General features: G+C 37.9%; 1 protein-coding gene across 1 annotated transcript in view; it reads left to right on the top strand.

Annotated features, from left to right (window-relative positions):
- LOC127787061 (uncharacterized) overlaps nucleotides 1–20,281 on the top strand; it is a 32,193-nt gene extending 11,912 nt beyond the window's left edge. The window contains exons 2-4 of the mRNA XM_052314912.1: nucleotides 10,255–10,796; nucleotides 18,535–19,446; nucleotides 19,648–20,281. Coding sequence (XP_052170872.1) covers nucleotides 10,255–10,796; nucleotides 18,535–19,446; nucleotides 19,648–19,933 — 1,740 coding nt within the window. The 3' untranslated portion in view covers nucleotides 19,934–20,281. The remainder of the gene's footprint in view (nucleotides 1–10,254; nucleotides 10,797–18,534; nucleotides 19,447–19,647) is intronic.
- The last annotated feature ends 1,197 nt before the right edge of the window (nucleotides 20,282–21,478 follow it).

Raw genomic sequence — 21,478 nt, 5'->3', positions numbered from 1 at the left:
GTCATGAATGCTTGTGTCCTCACATGTAACACCCCTCTCTCTTAGAACTGCCCGAGAAGAGGTGCTACGGAGAAAATAAATAAAATAAAATAAATTATCTGATAAACTGAATTTGAAATCATCAATAACTCAACTAATCAAAACTGGAAGCGTCTCAAACAATTGAAATTGAACTCTGAGTCAATATAAACTGAATACCATAAACTATGTCTAAAGGACAATCCCTCAACTGAAATATAAAATAATCCTAAACTGATAAAACACTATAAAACTAACAAACTCCCAGACATCTGTTATTCTTGAGCGATTTTACGTACACACACTAATGACCACTGCTGCTAGACCCCACTTCTGGTACTCCCCCGTTAGGACTTGGAATGGTGAAGAGTACAAGGTGAGCTACAAAGCTCAGTAAGTAATAAGCTGGAAAGAATAACTGAAGCTGAATTGAAGAATATCGATACTGATAAATTACTTAGTGAACTTGTACTGAGTATAATCACTATCTGTTTGCATTCACAAAAATGTAATGCATATAAACTGTAAACTAAATGCAGGTATGCAACTTTGGCTCATAGGCCCACACAATCTGTAATACATACCTGATCGATCTGAATCTTGCATACATAAAAACTGTAAGCACATATTGTGGGCAATAAGCCCTTAGTCCCCTGGTTGTCATCGGCCGAGCAACTCATAAACTGAGCTGTAATTGAAACTAATACTGATGGGATCCCCGCAGACAAGCCACCTGGTGCGCATAATGCAATGCTCATATAAATGTTGACACACGATATGTAGTGCTCCATATAAAGTCATGCTCAATGCTCATACAAATATGTATGCACATAATCTCACAAAATAATGCTGAACATGTCATAATAATTGCTAAACATGATATATGATCTTCATCATTTATATTGAAATACAAAAAATCTGTAATTTCTGAGTTATGGTATGCCATATTGGATTTATCATATCTTGGCATAAAATTCAATATTTGAAGTATTGAATATTTTTATTAACTTAATAACTTTCATTAAGAATTCACTGGAAATCATTCGGATATCTCAAGAGAGTCATTTGGATGCAAGGAAAGTCATTCGGATGCCAAACATAGCATTTGGATATAAGGGGTAATACTTGAGATGCATTCGAATGGGGCATGGGTCATTCGGATGACATATGATTCTATTAACATGAGCATTCGGATGCTATCAGGGTATTCGGATATGAACTCTATACTTGGGAGATGCATTCGAATGAAAGGGAAGACATTTGGATGTTATTAGAAATTCATTTGGATGACACTACTGTAGCATTCGAATGCTACTCACAAACTTTTGAAAGCTGATAAAATTCATTCGAATGGAAGGGCTGGCATTCGAATGGAATAGACACTAGTCATTCGAAGGACAAAAAGTTTCATTCGAATGTTAGATGATACAAAGCAAAGGCTATTCGGATATTTCAAGGACTCATTCGAATAACAAAAAAACTCATTCGAATCATGCGATAACACTAAGAACTCATTTGGGTAACCCAAAACTCATTCGAATGACACAAAACTCATTTGAATGTTTGAAACATCATAAGAATAAACTTACAGTAATAGAGATTGCATCTTGAATCGAACTTAACCTTACTACACCATTCCGAAAGAAATCTTGGGAGTACAATCCCAATCAATTTGAACAACCATAAGGATGGTTCAAGGATCGTATTTGAAAGAAAACACTGTAAGAATTATGCATCACTTATGTCACAGCCCTAGGGTTTGGCTAGGGTTGTGATAGGAATTTGGAGGGATTTAGGAAAGAGAAAGCAGAAAGGGAAGGAGATTTAGAACTGAAATAGAGAGAAATGGGGAGGAAAGAGAAGAAGAACCGAGAGAGAGAGTTAAGAGAGAGAATAGAGTTTGAAATTCATTCTTCAATTCAAGCATATCCTTCTCTACATGCTATAGCCTCTTTATAGGTTTTACAACTAAAAGAAATATCTAGAATAACAGTCCCATGTGCTGTAACAAAATAACAAAAATAGCTTCTAACCAACTAAGGTAACTAATTACATTATTGCCCTTCTAATTAGCCTTGGGTTGTGACAATCCCCTCCCCTTGAAAGCTTGTCCCCAAGAAACTTATTATCGTTGAGCCACTTCTCTATCTTCATCCAACTCCCACCTTCATTTTCTGTTCAATCTCTTTTTCCCTCTTTCTTCTTCTAGGCTTGTTCTTAGGATTCCAAGAATCGTCACGGGTATAACTTGGACCAGCACTTCAATAAGGGCAACTGGATTGACCTCAATGACTTTAGATTCAGTCTGAGTGCTTGATGGAAGAGCAGACCGAAGCTTGGAGGCTTTAACATTGTTGTTTATGTTTCTTATGAATAGAGTTTGAGATGGTTGTTCCCCATGAGGATGTTCCCCATAAATTAAACTAATAGATTCTCCGGAATGACAATAAGGGTATCCTCCTAGTCTTGGAGGGAAGCTATCTTTCCCCAAGTCCAATTCTCCCACACTGCCAAAAAAATCTAAATCTTTAGTATCATCTCCAGCTGTGGATTGGGGCACATAGTCAACCCCATTAGTCACCCTCGACAATAAGTCATCGCCATTAGGGGAAGGTTTTCCAATAGTTTGTGCCTCAATTCCCTCAAGGGATTCAAAAGGTTCCTCTTCCTCATAGTGAGACATAGCAGCACCAATAGGAGAGCTACCTGGATCAGAAAGTTTAAAGAACTTCACCATCTGGGATTCCACTGACCTCGGTTTCTCTAGGGCTGATTAAGCAATTGAATTTTTGTCTTCTGTTCCTATTCTTCCATCCATTTTCACATCAAGCTTCTGACAAGATAAGGAAGGAGGTTCAACAGAGTCATAATAACCAAGCTTTGATGCCTCAATGCTGTAATTCCTATCATTGTGTTGAGGTTCCCCAACAATTAAACCATCTACCCCTGTTGGTAATTCTACCACATCTTCGTCTTGTTCATTGGAATTTTTTTGAAGCTCACTCTCAACATTTTTCTCCTCCACATCAGCAACTCCTCCTTCCTTGTGTTTGCTGGAATTTCCCTCTATATAAACTTCTCTTTCAACAATTTCAGATTGTTCCCTTGCCTTTGCTGCCCTATTAATTTGTTCATCACAAATTTCCTTTGGATAATGCCATTCACCACCAATATCATCACTAATGTTGCATTCCTCCTTGATAATTCTATTGGAACCAGTACACTTCTTCCACTCCACATTGGAAATAGGTAGTGAATCCGCTCCTCGATTCTTGCTTTCTCCTTCGGTTGCTCCATTTTAAGGAATTCTTCTTTGTTAAAACTTCCATGATAATCCTCAAAGAATTCTGCAGGGAATCTATAATGATACTTTTTAGTAAGTATCATTGCAAACTCCTGCAAGTGTTCATGTAGCATTCGACCAAATTCCTTGCTCGATTCATGTACCACACTTCTTGTTCCTTTGTCCAATTGGCTGATCCCCTTCTCCAACTTCTTTTCCCATGCATAAGGCTCCTGGCCAAACTTCCCTTGATGTTTACCTCCAGCTGAAAATGCAGCATTATTCGGCTGCAATTGAGACCCCATTTCAACTAAAAATGACGAATTTTTCTGCTGCAATTGAGGCTCCCACGGTCTCCTACATGCATTGCTCCCCTAAGCTGACTTTTTCACAATCAGCATACTTTGAAGACCAAGGAGCTATATACACACTGCTCTTCTTCAAACAAGTTATCCCAAAATTCAAAGCCAAAATTAACCTTTGTTTACCTTACTAGCAGCCTAGGATTTGATTGGAATTACCGCAAAAGAGCGCTGTAATTCACAGCCAAGAATCACCCATCCAAATTCGCCTTCCACAATACATTCCCAGCTGCTCCAAATCTCACGTTTTTGCTGTGCAATTACTTTCGGAACATGATTGAATCAACAGCCTCCAGATTTGCCTCATGAAACCCCTGGGATTTAGATCTACTTTGACTCCAAATCCGATTCAATTCCTTCCACTTCGGCCAAGAATTACTGCAATTCGCAGCCAAGCATCACCTCTTGCTTCGCCTTTCAAGTTCGCCTAGCTTGTTGGAATTTACGGCCAAATCGTTGGCCTGTTCCTCCAGCAACTGAATAGCTAGGCAACGGATTCGATTCTGCCTTATGGCTCGTCTATTGCAGAGTCTCCTACACTCGCCTCGCCTTCTCGATCAACTACAGCAATTCGGAAATCAGCAGCAAATCACCCTGCTGTTCCACCTTCAAGTCGACAACCTAATCTAAAGCGATTCACGCTTCCACCTTCATAATCGCTTCGATTCCGATCCCATACCTGCTGCGCCACTCTGATTTTGACTTCAAATTCAACTCGGTATCACCGTCGGCCTCTCCTGGCTTATGTCATCTTCAATTTCGTTGCATCCTGATTCCAACACTAATCACCGTCCGCTTCACCCAATCACTGTCCAACACTCCAAGTCGGCCAATTGTTTGCCTATGATCGCAATTGTCGTTGATCATCAATCACTCAAGAATCTGGACTAGCCTCAATCGCATGTCTTCACAATATGGATCTTACGCATTGATAACAAAACTTCCAGATTGATGGAATTCTGCCAGATCGCCGAAGTTTCACCACTGGAATCGTCTGGGCTGCTCGCCTTCCTCACGCGACTATGATGCAACCAACGAAATTATGCGGAATTGAGAATTCGATGGTTACAGTAGCTTACGACTTGGCTTCCAAATCCGTTGAAGTTGCGTCACTTGGATCTGCCTCACATTCAAAATCGCGACCGCAGCAACTCGGACAAAATAGCAGCAAATCAACCTGCTGCTCCGGAACTCAATAGTCGAACATTTTGCTTTTCTTCCACAACCGAGGTCGCCTTCAGAGTCCGATAACCAGTCCCTGCGTTGGACAGCAGCCGTCAATTCCCGTCGGAAATTAATCAACAAGAAGAACCACTGAGGAACGATGCTCTGCTTCGAATCTGGCTTGCTTACTTACAATCTGATCGGACACTATCGATTTTCCAAAACCACAACCAAGGAATGACTGCTCTGATACCAATTGTCACAACCCTGGGGTTTGGCTAGGGTTGTGATAGGAATTTGGAGGGATTTAAGAAAGAGAAAGCAGAAAGGGAAGGAGATTTAGAACTGAAATAGAGAGAAATGGGGAGGAAAGAGAAGAACCGAGAGAGAGAATTAAGAGAGAGAATAGAGTTTGAAATTCATTCTTCAATTCAGGCATATCCTTCTCTACATGCTATAGCCTATTTATAGGTTTTACAACTAAATAAATATCTAGAATAATAGTCCCATGTGCTGTAATAAAATAACAAAAATAGCTTCTAACCAACTAAGGTAACTAATTACATTATTGCCCTTCTAATTAGCCTTGGGTCGTGACAACTTATCAAACTCACTGGATACTGATATGATTGCATACATACATATGCATGTAAACACAACTTGATAAAGATCTAGGAACAAGAACGAAGAGTCTTTTTTAATTTGAGAATGTATGCTAACATTATTTGAAGATCATATTTAAAAGAGTTGCTATAAAGAATCATGCATATCTTCTTCATGCACTCACTGTTATATTATATGTATATATATATATATATACGTGCACTGTCTGTAAAAATTGAAACTCTACAAGAGTTACTGAAAAACTGAGATTTAATACTGAATTATGATCTTGTAAGAATGTTTTACAGGAATAGATATTTGCTCAAGGAAGCCTTTGATATGCTAAACTAAACATGCATATAAGTATATACAAATTGGATGATAAACTTAGTATCAAACGAGAGTCTTAAAAATTCTGAAAACGAACTATCATGATCTTGTAATGAAAGGGATTATAGGGAGAATACTTGCCTTAATCTTCTTGACTGGATTGCAACAATTGCAAAGCAACTTCTCCTATGCTAGACACTGCTGGAACTTCTTCTATCTTCTGTTCTTCACATGACGTGAAGAAACTTATGGCTATCAAGCTATATATATATATAGGCATAAGAAGCCCTAGCCCATAACTCAATCTCTTTTTATAACTGAGAATCCTTCTCCGACTACCATTAGGAGACTCTCAATCCAAATCCCACTAGGAGACTCTCAATCCAAATCCATCCCATGCATGGATTATCTCTCATACATAATCTCACTTAATTAATAATAATAAGAAATTATTATTAAAACTCTTAATTAATAATTAAATTATGGAATTACCTTTATGTCCTTGCATTTAATTCTTAAATAATTAAATGCCATTAAATGCTATTTCTCAATTAAAAATCTAAATTGCCACATTAAATAATTAATTGACAAATTCTCAAAACTTACATAAATACTTAAATAATTAAAAATAAATTTTGGACCCTCTAACGGGTCGTTACATCACATATCTTTCTTTGGCATTCTCTTGACCTAACTACCAGCCACATGTACTTGCACATGGGTAAGTCCTGCCCAACCAAATCAAACTCGGTCTCTCCTACTGCACGTGCATAAATGAAAACATGTACAGTGACATCATGCAGATTCTGAGTATTTTCTCTTTTGAGGTCAAAAGTGGAGCTAACTTTTGTTTCTCTCTATAATTAGTATGATGATACGCTGTTTCTGTTTCATGTTTCCTGCCCTCATTCCTTGTCTAGTATAGAAATACATGGGTGAGTCAAGGTAGTCAAGGGTGAAAGGCGCTATGAACCTTATATTGTCTGAGGTGCTAGATGCTAAAAAAAACACTTGCTTGACTGGAGCGAGGCGTTAAATTTACAAAAAGAATTAATAACAAATAGTGTTAATATTAAAAAAATAATCAAACAATATAATATATAACGTTAACACAAAATATAACTTATATAACGAGCGTTCAATAGTTATATAAAAAGTAAACAATGATAAATACCTATAGGAAAGCAAACAAACATACAATATAATATATAATATTAACACAAAAATATAAGTTACATTCAAACTAATATATTTTATAATATAAAATATTAACACAAACAATATTATATATAAAGTTATAAGTTACAGGTTTACAGCTATAGCAACATGTAAAAGTCTGCAGCAATAAAAGGGAAAGTGAAATACTGAACAGTGCAAGTAGAGATTATCGCTACAATAAACCAAACTAAAGAGTTATATTAGAGCAAGGATAGCCACCAGAAGGTTGCCTGTCACAGGGGAGCCTGCCAGTGGTGAACAGTTGTGGAAAGGATCAGCAACATGCCGTCATGTGCCAAGGGTTCCCTGTGCATGACTACTTGGTCTTACCTCTGGCAACTGCTTTTGAAGTTGCTTCCGTAAAATCTATAGTATTGGGTTGATTAAAGCTACCAAAAATCAACAAAAATGGGGCACTGACAGTGTCAGTTTTGACTGGTTAGGCAAACAATGAAGGAGCCAGGTGCATTTTCTCTTCTTCTTTTGTTTTTTCATTTTCCTCTTCATTTTTACTCCTCCTATTACATCAAGAGACCTTTCACATGCCTTCTGCATATGACCCTTCACTCTCCTTCCATTTTTCCTTTGATGTTGATTTGTTACAGCCTAGGTGAGCACTTGTGGGGCTCAACGCCTGAGTGAAGGAGCCTCACCTAGCAGTAGGCGAGGTGCTTCCCCAGTGCCTTGTGTTGCCTGAGTGCCTAGGCAACCAAAGTGCTCACCTTTGACTACACTGGGGTGAGTACCTTTTCCTTCTGGGCAATGTGGTTGGTCCCCACAATTTAGGCATAATCTTCAGTCAGGACTGGGTAGTTGACTCTTGTCAACTGTTTTGCAACACTATGCATGGTTATCTGAGAATGCGGGCAGGAAGTGGACAGATGGACTTGCCACACATAGATGGATGGCCCTTTTCTGTTCACTCATTCTATGACCTTTTTTTGAAATTCTTCTGGATGTTGAACCTCCCTCCTACCCCCCTCCCTGGAAGAATAGTAGGCTCCTCAGTTTCTTCTTCCTTTTCTTCCTCTGTCACATCTTTCACCCCCTTATTCTTTCTCTCTATTTCTTCTCCAACATCTTTTTGGTATGAGAGCCTCCCTTCGATCCAACTTCACTGCCCATGCCTTCCCATTAATCAGCAAACCACAGTAGACAGCCTTGGTACACTGTTGTCATCCTCCATATTAGCCTCTCATCCAACATTAGTATCTGCTGCTACCGTTATTATATATATCAATAATTTATTCACTAGACTTTGCACCCCATTAACAGACATTCGCCAAGGACAAGGTCTGCATAAGAAAAACAATCAAGAAAGTTGGATGCTGACCTTGTGAATCAGGTTTGTAGCACTTCACTGTTGTTTTAGTTGTTGCCTAGTGGAGCTAGTGTTGGGTGCATTTTTTGAACCCTCTTGTCTCTTAATAGGTGATACATTGATGCCATGCATATTTTTGAAGAAAAGATCCATCCATTTTTTTTTATGCTGACCTTGTGAATCAGGTTTGTAGCACTTCACTGTTGTTTTAGTTTTTGCCTAGTGGAGCTAGTGTTGGGCTTTTCTGGAACCCTCTTGTCTCTTAATAGGTGATACATTGACGCCATGCATATTTTTGAAGAAAAGATCCATCCATTTTTTTTTTTCTTTGAGAAAACTTAAGAGGATTTAGAATGTTATGATTTGGTTTCATACTTTTATGATGGCATGGGCATATAAATTTCTCACTTGTGCAAAGATTATATAGATTTAGATTCTTGTTTATTGAATAAGATGTTAGTTATGATCTCATTCTTTTATCTTCTCACATTCTTCTTCTTCTTCTTCTCTTGTCAAATATTCTCTCTCCTCACATTCGTCACTTCACCTCATCTAGTGTCATTAAAAGCCCAAGGCACAAAGGGTGTTGGAGCCTGAGGCACAGGGTGCAAGGTGAGGTGTGCGCCTGGTGGATGCTAGGCGCATGTTGACTATATGTCCTAGTTGAAGAATAAGATATAAAATAGGTTTTAACTCCTAATAAACTCCTAATAACATATTCACAAGCATGTTATCAAGAAAATTAAAAAAATTAACATATACTAACTAAAAGAAATATTACAAGAAGTTAATACCTGTAAATTTCAACAAAGCACATCCCATCATATTTCAACAACCCGCCTATAAGCATTAGAAAAGTTAAAAACTTTATAAGAAATTTTAAAATTTATTGTTGGCATATACATACATATATATAAAATGAAAAGAACAATAAAAAATGTTAAAAGATGTAATTTAAAAGTCTTTAAATCAACTTAAATTAAATTTTAAATAATTTATAGGTCTTAAATCCTAATTAAGATTAACTAATTATGCATTTTAAATAATTTAAAAATCATCCTTATCATCAAGATCAAAACATTTCCATATTTCCACCATTAGAAGCATCATCTTCAATATCCTCTTCTTCCACATCATCTCCCTCTCCATCTTCATCAAGATCAGTTTTCTTTCTTTGTTTTTTTATTGTTGTTGGCTCTTATGTTGTTTTTTTTTCTTTTGATTTATTGTTTATTTAGTATTTAGTAATAGGGGAATTGGAATCTCAAAAGTTTCCTTTTTCCATTAGGATTTTATTAGATATAGTTAATTTTTAAAAAAGTTACAACAATAAATATAAACCCTAAACGGTAAAAAAATTAAATAAAGTAATAAACAATATATATAAACCCTAAAAACAGTTAAAAAAAAGCTAGGCACGCCTAATCCCAAGGCTGCGCCTGAGGGCTTGGTGGGCCTAGGCACGCTTGGCTGGTTTGTGCCCACTTGGGAGCATTCCAGGAGCCAAAGGTGCACCTTGTGCCTTGGCGCACCTTACCTTTAATAACACTGGTCTCATCTCTTTCTCTTCTTCTTCATCTGCTCTGTTTCTACATCATGGTACAACATCCAACCTGAAGTTTCTGCTTCCTTGGTTTCAATGATGATTCTTTTTTATACCATTTCTATATTTGGATGTGAAAAGAATTTGAGAGCTTTTGAGGGTGGTTAAGAGGCAAACTTTTTGTCTTAAACCATTCTTTTTGACTCTTTCTTGCAATTGTTGGATGTACTCAAATGATAAGGATTCATTTGTTATATTAAAAAAAATTATTTTTCATTGTTATGTAGTGATGCCTGAGTACTATGGTTTTGTTTGTTAACATATTACTAGCTTTTTTTTATTGCTGCTGCTAAGCTCATCGTTTTACATAGCATTGTCGAATTTTGCTTCTAATTCTCAACTTTTGTGACAGGAACATGAGCCAGATATTGCCGATGAGCCTTCGGCAGGAAGCATAAATGACAAAGAAACCTTTTCTGTAAAATCTTCTATCAACACCACTCGCTTGTCAAATCACAAAACAAAGAAGAAGAAAAAGAAAAAGAACAAGGAAGATGGCTTTTCAAGTGCACAAAACATTGGAAACCACTTGGATGTTATGTTGGAAAATTTATCTGTTGAAGATAACTCTTTTAGTAGTATTTCAAAAGCCAAGCAAACAAATTTGGAAATTGTTGACAACCTGTGTAAACATGGCAAGTCCTCCATTTTGCAAGTTGATCCCAAGTTTCTAAGTGCAGAAAATGAGCTGCGAAGAATATTTGGTTCAAAAGTAGTAGGTTCATTTCAAAAGAGTCACCAAGCAGGCAGTTCTAGACAGGTACATGGGGGAAGACGTGGAAACCACAAGCATCGAAGGACTATACTTGTCACTCCATCAGAACATTGGCCTCGTTGGGATGGATCTTTGTCAATGGAACTTCTGGAAACAAGAGATGGTTACCACTATTTCAGGTAAATCTTGTTCTTATTCTGGTAGATATTGTTTCATGATACTTGCTGTGTGAATTTATTCTCATTTGATTGTACTGGAATCAGACTGCTATGCTCTCTCAGTTTTATATCAGCAAAAAAATTTGCTCAGTCATGAAGAGTTTAACCAGATTAATTTATTGACTGTTGCATCCGATAAGTGGAATATTTGTTGAACTATAAGACACTCTTGTACCATGATGGATGTGGAGATCCAAAATCCTCATTAAGGTGGACCAGGGTGAATCTGAAACTCCCTTGTGACATTCAATGTTGTAATTTATGACTGCAATAATGTAATTTGATAGCATTGAAGACACTTTGAAAGCCTTACAACATCCTGAGGTTTTCCTAGGGGAACACGCAAATGGGTAATAATGAAATGTTGTTTTTTTGGCCACGTTGAGGTTGATAAAATTGCAAGAAATGGTAGTATTGAACTAAGTAAGGGTTAGTTGGGATAGGAATCTTCGGGAGTGATGAACCAAGGGTATGATGTAGAATTGTAAGAAATGAAGGGTAGAGAGAAAGAAAGCAGGAAAAGGAAGGAAGGAAGAAGAAAGTAGAAGCAGAGATGAGAAGAAGATAAGAAGAAGAAGAGAAGAGATTGACAAATTTCTACAATGGTGGAGGGTTATGATAAATCATATTTATCGTATCTAATATTTTGCACGTTTGGGAAGATTTTGGTCTTTATTTTAAAGGTCTCATTTTGCACTTGCATTTAAGTTTTTTTTTCATGTATCTCATACATAAATAAACCCATGCATCCAAAAATAAATTCATAATTCATTTTTGAGTTTACACTTTGCACATGCATTAAGTTTTCCCATATCTATCTCACACATAACCTACTCATGCATTCAAAATAAATCTAATTTATTTTGGAGGTTTCACTTTGCACATGCATTTAAGTTTTCCATTTACGTATCTCATACATAATAAACTCATGCATACATACAAAGTAGGATGATCATGGACTTTATGCTCATCAATTAAATTCGAGCCTCTAGACTTAATTAATGGCATTAATGGAGACAAACACACCATGCACATCTCATGTGCATGTCGCATATCTCATATGGATAACAATCTCTTAGCCTTCTTGCTCCTTGTAGTCACCAACGCTTGATGCCTTCATCTTCATTTTACATAGAGAAATATACTATACATTTTTCTAAGATAAAAATGAAAATGACAAGGAGATTTGTGTCTCATTATAGTCCCGAATGGAATAAAATAAACTATTACAGACCATTTCACAAATAACTGTAATATTCATCCACATTGCATTTTAAGTCCATGATCACCCTTTCATTCAATCTCATTGAATAACAAGACATATAAATATCAAAATCCGTGTTAATGTAATATGGATAATTTTTAGGATTACTGATATCTCATATCATGTGCATTAATCTTGTTCTAAGTCATAGCAATCACATTGCATTAAAACAGAAATCGAAAATCCCAAAAATTCACAAAAACAGTGAACAAACTGTCGACAGTTTTTGGGTTTTGCACATACTGTCAATAGTTCATCAAGGCAAATGCTTAGAATTGTCGACAGTTCTTGCTGCACCTGTCGAAAGTTTGATGTTGCACCCGCAAAACAGAGAGAAAATGTCCACCCGAAACACATACACAATACATCAACACAAGCATAGATTGATGAAAACCGAGCTGAGGCTCTGATACCACTGTTGGGGAACGGGTGTACCAAATGCAAGGGTTTTTTGGATATCAAAACTTTTTCAAAAAACCAATCAAATGCGTAGTGGAAATAAGGCGCAAAGCCACCTTGCAAGACTCGGTATCATACAATCATATGCATAAAACTGAAACCATTCCATAGGGCTCCATAGGGCGTTTAGAGATATACCTTATGGAGATTCCAAATCTGATGCAGAGGTTGAACACACCTCCGGTGGCTGCAACTCTTGCCTCCAACAGTTCACGAACAGTCCACCGGGCAGTCTCCTATTGCCCCGAACAACAAGCTGGGTGACTAGCCCGTCTCCCGAAAATACGAGAGACCTATTAGTCCACGCGCCTCATGTAGATGATCCCCATAGGAAGACCCATGTGCTAGACAAGTCTCTTATGGGTGATTCAAGCTGGATATTGGGTTCAAAACAAAGGATTCCCAATCCAATAAACTCTTTATTGGAATGAGATTTCTACTCAAGCAAAACAAGAGATGGTTTGAGCAACAAGTGGAAACAATGGGCTAGGGTTTTTGGGCATTGAAAGAGGAAGAAGAATGGCATAATGGTCGAGAGAAAACCACAGTCGCCAATGCTAAAAACTCTCTTACACTTTCTGCTTTTTCTTACCTTTTATATTCAAAACCAAAACCCTAAAACGCCTAATATGGACAAATGACCACAATGAAGCGTGAGGGGATAAAAGGGGAGACCATCCAGACCTCCAAGGATGAAGGACGTCTTTTTTGTCGAAGCCTTCTGCCATGCGTCGTCCAAATCGGCGCAAAAAAGACAAAGGAGTTGTCCTGGTTCGCGACAGAAATTGTCGACAGTTTCCCGGAAACTGTTGACAGTTTCCTTCAGATTTCCAACAAACTGTCGACAATTCATAAAGGGCTGTCAACAATTTCTTCTCTTTACCTTAAGTTTCTCCAAATTGCATCTAGGCCCCACCATTAACTCTTAATGACACTTTCACCATCTCATGATGAAACTGAGACTCCCGTTAACTCTTAACGACATGCCCGTCAACTCTTTGACAGTTACTCCAATTAATTCCAAACCCGATCCGTTAACTTTTAACGACATGCCTGTCAACTCTTGACAGTTATTCCAATTAATTCCGAACTTGATTCGTTAACTCTTAACGGTGTCATCATTAATCATTAATGACGATCATTAATCATAACTTCAAAATTGCTTAGTCAACCACATTTGGATATGCGTGTGACCTTCTAGGTTCACTACTAAGTAGCAATCAGGACGCGTCAAACACTTTGACATCGACAAACAACTTTGGTCTACAATGAGGATCTCTCTATCTCCTCAAAGTACCCCGAGTGACAACTAGCATTATGTCAGGGCAATCCTACCAGTAATGAAGTCAAACTTCAATGAGAACCCATTTGAGTTTCCGATTCCCATGTACTATAATCCCTCCATCGATTAACATCCCGATCGAGTGAAAGTCATAGAGTGATCAAACTTACTAACTCGATAGCTATGCCAAGATCTAGTGTGGTGCAGTCGAGATGACACATCGGAACTTCTTCTGACATTGGAAACATTTTCCAATCAAGTGTACTCTAGACAGAGATTCATACAACCACAACCACCACTGATCGCATAGGATATTCGCCTCGCGACGAATCCTATTAGCAATCACTTGCCTCCATACGCTACTGCACACAGACCATACAGTGCATTTCTTTATTCGGTAACTGGACGGTTTTTAACAAAGGTAAGTCTCAGCCACCAACATACAAGACAACTGTGTTGCCTCTGGTCTAAGGACCAGTAACACAATCGAATGCCTATGACAGATCAAATATCCTCTCAACCATGTGATTTGTCATGTTCGTCACATTCAGTAGATGTTCCACTAACATCTACCCACATGTCTCACCATCCTTTATCATTAGTATCTCATACTAATCAAATGTAGTAAGCCATGTGTCAGTCCGTGATTGATAGTCTTTGTTATATATTCTTAACACTTAAGAATAAGACAATCGATAGGAAATCTAAAGGCTCATTCATATACGATAATTGGAGAGGTATGAATGAAGATATGATTTTAAAATATGAAAACATATTTTATTATATTTGCAAGATTTATATCATAAGTCCCTAATTGATACCGCTAGATGTCATCTAAATCTAGTATTAGGGCACTAACACTAAATGTTTCAGAAAAAATCTACACCAGGAGTTTGATGAGAACCCTTAGCAACCAATCAAGCCTTGTACTTAAAAGCAGTACCATCTGGGTTATATTTGATCCTAAATACCCATTTAAACCAATCAGATTCATGTCAGAAGAATGTGGAACAATCTCCCAGGTGTCATTATGCTGTATGGCTGCAAATTCTTCTTGATAGCCTTAAGCCATCTAGGGTCTAATAAAGCAGCCTTAACTGAATGAGGTTCTAGTTCATTCACTAAGGAATTGGTGAGAAGGATGTGGGTTTGGTAGATAAAAGTCGTTTGCTCTTTGATCCAGTGATCATAGGATGAACAGACTTGGGCTTAGGACAAAGTCTAGATTGTAATGTAGGCTGAGATGAAGAAGGAAGTAACCTCTATGGCTGCCGTGAAAGGGTAAAGGTATCTTGATGAGAAGGTGAAGTATTAGGAGACTGCTACGGAGAAATAAGGAGATGAAAAAGATTGTAGGAAATGGGTAAACTGGAAACAAAACAGGAAGGAGCTGAGACTGGTGAAGATAAAATTAAGACTTTATAAGGAATTCAGATACATTGAAGTGAATATATCTGGAAATGTAGATTTTGCCTGAAGGGTGCAAACACTTATACCCAGCATGTGTCTGACCATACCCTATGAAAACACACTCAAGAAGAACGAAAATCTAACTATGATGATTATAGGGTCAAGGTAAGGAAAACAGGTGTAACCAAAAGGCTGAAGTGATGAATAATTTGGTGATTTATGATAAAGCATCTCAAAAGGAGAAGAAATCTTTGGAGCTGAAGAAGGTAATAGATTGATAAGAAAAACTGCAGCTTGAAATGCTTCTACCCCAAATTTTAAGGGCATACAAGCATAAGCAAGTAGAGTTAAACCCATCTCAGCTATGTGTCAATGTTTTCTTTATGCAACACCATTCTGTTGATGTGTATGAGGACAAGCAAGTCTAGGTTGAATACCATGCTGATGAAAATTAGGAAGAAACACTTAAATTCACAACCATTATCAGATTTAAAGATATGAGTTTGGTATTATACTGTACGCAAACTTATGGAATCTAATAAGGGTGGCAAGAGCTTCAGATTTTAATTTCAAAGGGTATAAGCCAGGTATACCTGGTATAAGCATTAACAAAAATAATATAAGACCTATATCCTTTAGTAGAAAGATGAGAAGCTGGTCCCCAAAGATCAGAATAGACAAGTTCAAGGGGCTGTTTGGCTTTAATTTCACAATCATTAGAAGGTAATTGATGCATTTGCCAAACTTAATAGGATTCACAAAAAGAAAGAGATGAATGTGAACAGGAAACATTCATTTTATTCAAAATTATCAGTAGTTCAGAAAAATGAGGATGACCTAGCTTTGTATGCCAGAAATCACACAGTTTTATTTCAAACTGTACTTGCAGTGAAAGAACTGGCATTACATTGTTTTAAGCTAGGATTCAATTGTGTAGAAAAAGTCTTAAAGCCTGAATAAAATGGTGAAAACAAAGGAGTCTTCATTAGTAGAAACTGAGGCTGAACTGGAAAAAAGAAATTGGAGCAGGACTTGAAAGTAGAGATGAACTTCTAGAAGAGGCAGGTGCAAATTGATAAAATCCATCTCTAAGTTGACCTTGGAGTAGCACAGTTCACGTGTCCTTGTCCTTAATCAAACAAGAATCAGCATGAAACTCAACAATAACATTATTGCCTTTTGTAAGTTTAGAAACACTGATTAGATTCTTGGTCATTGCTGGAACATGTAAGACATTAGGTAAAGAAAGAGTAGAAACTGGTTTAGTTTGTGTATGTAAATGACTAAAACCTACATGTGTAACATTCAGTTTCTTACCGTTGCGAACTGTAACTTTCTTAGTACCTTGATACTGAGAATGAAGATTTAGATTGTTGAGATTAGAGGCAATATGATTTGTTGCACCAGAATCAAGAGACCAAGATCACTCATTCAGGGTGTCAGGAGAGGCAAAATAGGCTTCAGGTGTACTAGAAAAATGTGAATATTGAACTGGACTTGCCTCAGCTAAAAGACACTTCAGTAGAACCACTAGTAGCTGCCAAATAAGCTTTCTGATCTGTTTGAACAACAGGCATACCAGAACCAATAAATTTTGGATGCTGAAAGTTTCTATCAAATCGATGGAAACGTCTATTATTATCCACATTTCATGACCAATTAGAGGCAACGTTTACAGAGATATTTCCATCAATAGAATTGACTATCATGCATAAGGAACAAGTACTGAACCTTCTCCAGATTTATCTCATCCATTTGATATTTGATGAGAGACAACAGTAATCTGAGTCTAAACCATTGATAACAATTCATAGTAAGTCTTTATCAGACATAGGTTCCCCAGTAGCAGTAAGAGCATGTCTAATAGTAATCTTCAAAATATACTCATTTACTGACATAGAACCTTTACCTTTCTTAGTTAACCTAAGTTGTTGCTTGAGTTAAAAGACTTCGCCATTGTTTGCTGTTGAGTATAGATTTTTGAGTGCACACCATAGTTTAGATGATGACTCACAATGAACAACCTGAGCAAGCACTTCTTTGCTGATTGTTGAGAACAACCAGCCTAAAAGTAACTGATTTGATTTGAGCCACACAAGATATTCTTCATTCACCTTCGGCCTGGTACTTTAAGAAAGTGAAGCTCATATTTGGTACTAAAGAAAATTTTGGAAGCTTTAACACAGGTAAGATAGAGAAGTCTCATTTTCTTGTACGTTTCAAGTACAGTTTTGAACAATAATGTGTGTGTGTTAGAATATTATATCACGTGCATTAAATTTAAATGTTCACAACATATCCAATACCAGATCCAACTTCCAGGTACAAATCCCAATATCCTAAGGTTAATGGTCAAAAGCATGTTTATACAACTGCACCTGGTTCCTTACCTGAGTCCATGTGTTGTAGGAATTACTATGCTCATCAGGGGCACTAACCATTTTATGTAACCGTTGACTTGATATTAATTTATTTTCAACTGTGGTGAAAAACAATGGGAAAAATGAAAAAAGGTGATAGGAAACTCTTAATGGTGGACTGACTCACTAAATTGCATTAGTTGTAGATGGATCTCTATTGATTTGATGTATTTGAGATACTCTACCTTCTTGCTGCTTTGCTTTGTTTAGATGTAAATGTTTTAAGAGACTTTTTTATATATGGAAATGTGCCAGTTTGTATACTTATCAAACGTGAAACAGCTCAGTTTTTTTCATTCATGGAAAATGTTTCCCCAGTAATCTCTAGTTTTCATTTTGTGTAGAAGATTTGGAAATTGTATTCAAATGTTAGAACTACCCCCCCCCCCCCCAAAAAAAAAAAAAGTATTCAAATGTTAGAACTACCAAAAAAGAAAAAAAAAGGAAATTTGAACATATCTTCAAAAGAGAGAGTGGGAAGTTTTCCTTTTGTGTAACTTGTGTTAGAGTGGTACATGTTTTGGAAAACAGCATTTTCCAAATCTTCAAACCAGTGAGGAAAATTTGGAGAGCTCATTTTAGGAATTTTTCAAGTTCAGTCCAAATCTTGGAGAACCGGGTTTTCCAAATCTCCATTTTTTGTTTAGAGAATTTTTGTGTTTGAACAAGTTCTCTAAATTTCCATTTATTTGTGGAGTAATTTTCCAAAGAACTGGGGCTGTTTTTTTTCCTTCTTTCTTTTCATGTTTTCTTTTTTGGTTTGCTAAGTAGACATTGATAAGATATAATTTTTCATTGAATGCACAAGTAGGCTGTGTTTTGTATTTTTAACTGAACCTTAAATCAGTTTTTGTGATTGTGTAGGTATGTACACTCATCTTCCTATGGTGAAGTTCAGAGAGCATATGAAGCAGCTAAAGCAATACACGATCTTAATGGCATAGCTAGTATTCTGCTGCATCATCCCTATCATTCAGATTCATTGATTACTATGGCAGAATATTTTGAGTTCATGGGTGAACGTCAAATGTCAGCAGATGCTATTGCAAAGTGTTTATATGGCTTAGAATGCGCCTGGCATCCAATGTTCAACCCCTTGCAGGGGAACTGCCAGTTGAAATATAGTCATGAAAATAACAGACCTTTATTCTCTACCCTTTTTGCTCACATGAAAAACATGGACAGGCGTGGATGCCATCGCTCTGCTCTTGAAATTTGTAAGTTGTTACTTTCACTAGATTCAGATGATCCAAAGGGTGCCATGTTTAGCGTTGACTATTTCTCTCTGAGGGCTGAAGAATATGAGTGGTTGGAACGGTTCTCTGAGGAATATGGCTCTGACAGTTCCTTATGGTTATTTCCAAATTTTTCATATTCTCTTGCCGTTTGCCGATTTTATCTCGAGGATCCAGCAATTTCAAAATCTTCCACAACCGAGTCTAGAAAAGCTTCTTCGACTGATCTTCTAAAGCAAGCTTTGATGCTTCACCCATCAGTTCTGAAAAAATTAGTTACGAAAGTACCTTTGAAAGATCAGGCATGGACAAACATACTCAAGAACAGTTTTTTCAGATCAGATCAAACGGGGAGCCCATCCTTGGACCATCTGATTAATATATATATTGAAAGGAGTTATATCATTTGGAGGCTTCCTGACCTGCAAAAATTGCTTAGGAACTCTGCAATGCTGGTGATTGAAACACTGGAGAATAATAGAATAGACATTCAGGACTGGGCTTGTGTGAGGAAAGAAGCATTTTCATTGGAGAAAAATGAGTGAGTATTTTCTTTACATTCACAGGGGTTGTCCTGCCTACAGCTTTCTTCTTCTTGATCTTTTTACTTGTTCTAGTAGTATTCTTGTGCTGGTAGGTTAGTTGTGCATCTAGAAGGGGCGAGTAGTATTCTTGTGCTGGTAGGTTAGTTGTGCATCTAGAACAGCGTTTCTAAACTAAAAGAAAATTTCTTGTTTTCCAGGTATCCCCATTTATTGGTATCGGATTTCTCGGATTCAGTGTCGACAATGCCCCCTGATAACCTGCAAAATTTTCTGGTTGACCCAAGAATGAGAGAGGTACAACTGAATGGTCGCCAAGCTGCCAACCCGGCTCAAGGCGTGCAGGCTCCCCCCCGCGATGTTAGGAATCGTAATCCATTAGTTGTGTTGTTCGAGTCAATGCTACCGTGGATTGATTATGGAGTAGGAGGAGACGATGGTGAGCACCAGCACAATGATGGCCATGTGCCGGATATTGAAGATTGAATTTGGCATTGCACCCAAGGCCAGGCTGCCGAGAAATTTGCAATGACCCAGAGGGAGGTATAGCAGCAGGCTGGTGATGGTTAGTGAGAATTGCGATTTGAACAAATTTTCCTTTGCACAAGGAAAAGGTTGCAGTCGGATTGTCAAGAAATCTTCTTCTTCTTCTTTTTTTCTCAGTGATTGATGCTTGGAGAAATGAAAAATGTGTTGGACGAAAAATGTGTTGGACGATGATTGCTTTAAATGTTGTGGGGGTAACTAAAAATAATTGCGGACGAAATACTGCTATGCTAAATTCATTTATCAAAAAAAGAAAAAAAAAGAAAAAAAAACCATCATACATCTCTCTCTCGGGTGTTTTGCTGGAAAGATGGTGTGGGGGTGGGGAACTTTGTGCAAAATAATTTCTTATTTAGGTATTTTAGGCACATATAGACATATAATTATAAGAGTCTAACTAACTTTCCTTAATTACTTTCACCTTCACAGTCACAAGAGGCCCTGGGCTTTAGAGCCTTTAGAGACTTTTACGCTTGACAAAATAAGTCTACAATATGGATAAAGCTGAATTGGGCCAAAATAGTCAAAAAAATTGGCCAAGGGCTCAAGGGAAAGAATGGTCACCCGAGGGCCATCCCTGAGTAGGGGTCACTTGGGGGTGGCAATTGCAAGGTGGGGAGGGAGAGACTACGTGTAGGGCCACAGTATGTGGCTGCCCTAGAACCACCCTAGGCTCTTTCCTCCCCTCTCTTCTCGAGTGGGGGTTACTTGGGGGTGGCCACCTCATGGCACCGTCGCAATCTCGAGTGAGGGTTACTTGGGAGTGGGTGCGGGCCCCTACATGCAGGGCTATGCCCAGACACCCCTGAATGGGGTTTAGTTGGGGGTGGGGCTCGTGCGCCCATGCTTATGCACCTTAGGCACCCTCGAATGGGGGTTCCATGCTCGCGTGCCCACATTTGCGCCCTTCACTCGCACACTGTGCTGTGTAATGAGTCGCTTGAGTGACTTCTCTTGAGAGCCTCTCTTGTGGTGACGTTGAGGGACCCTTCAAGGGGATTCACAAGTCACTCACCTTTTCCAAAGACACCTTGAAGGCTCTCGTGGGTCACCTAGCCTCATGAGCTTGTTTCTAGGCCATGCGAGAGACCTTCTCGAGAAGTTGCAAACCCCACAAGACCAAGTCAAAATTACCTTCGAGATACTTGTTGAGAATAGCAGGTCACACGTCCTTTGTTAGCCTTCTCTATCACTATAAATAGGGGGAGGGGGGGTCCTCATCCATTCAGGTATGCCCACTCTTCTACTCATATTTTCTTCTTACGCTCAAATACTTTGAAAAACATAGTTAGCTTAAGCTGGGGGCGAGGTGAATTAAGCTTCACCCTTAAAAAATTTCTCAAATAAACTAAAGTAAAAAGTAAAGGGAAATTTAAAGAATACAACACACAAAGATTTTAAAGTGGTTTGACTAGCTGTCTACTTCACTATCTTGGTTCCTTTTCAAGGATTTAGTCAACCAACTTACTTGGGTAGTTTTTACAA

This window comes from Diospyros lotus, chromosome 12 (assembly GCF_014633365.1).
Source record: "Diospyros lotus cultivar Yz01 chromosome 12, ASM1463336v1, whole genome shotgun sequence".
Lineage (NCBI taxonomy): Eukaryota > Viridiplantae > Streptophyta > Magnoliopsida > Ericales > Ebenaceae > Diospyros > Diospyros lotus.
Note: the sequence above shows the minus strand (reverse complement) of the source record. Positions and strands in the feature narration are given on the sequence as shown.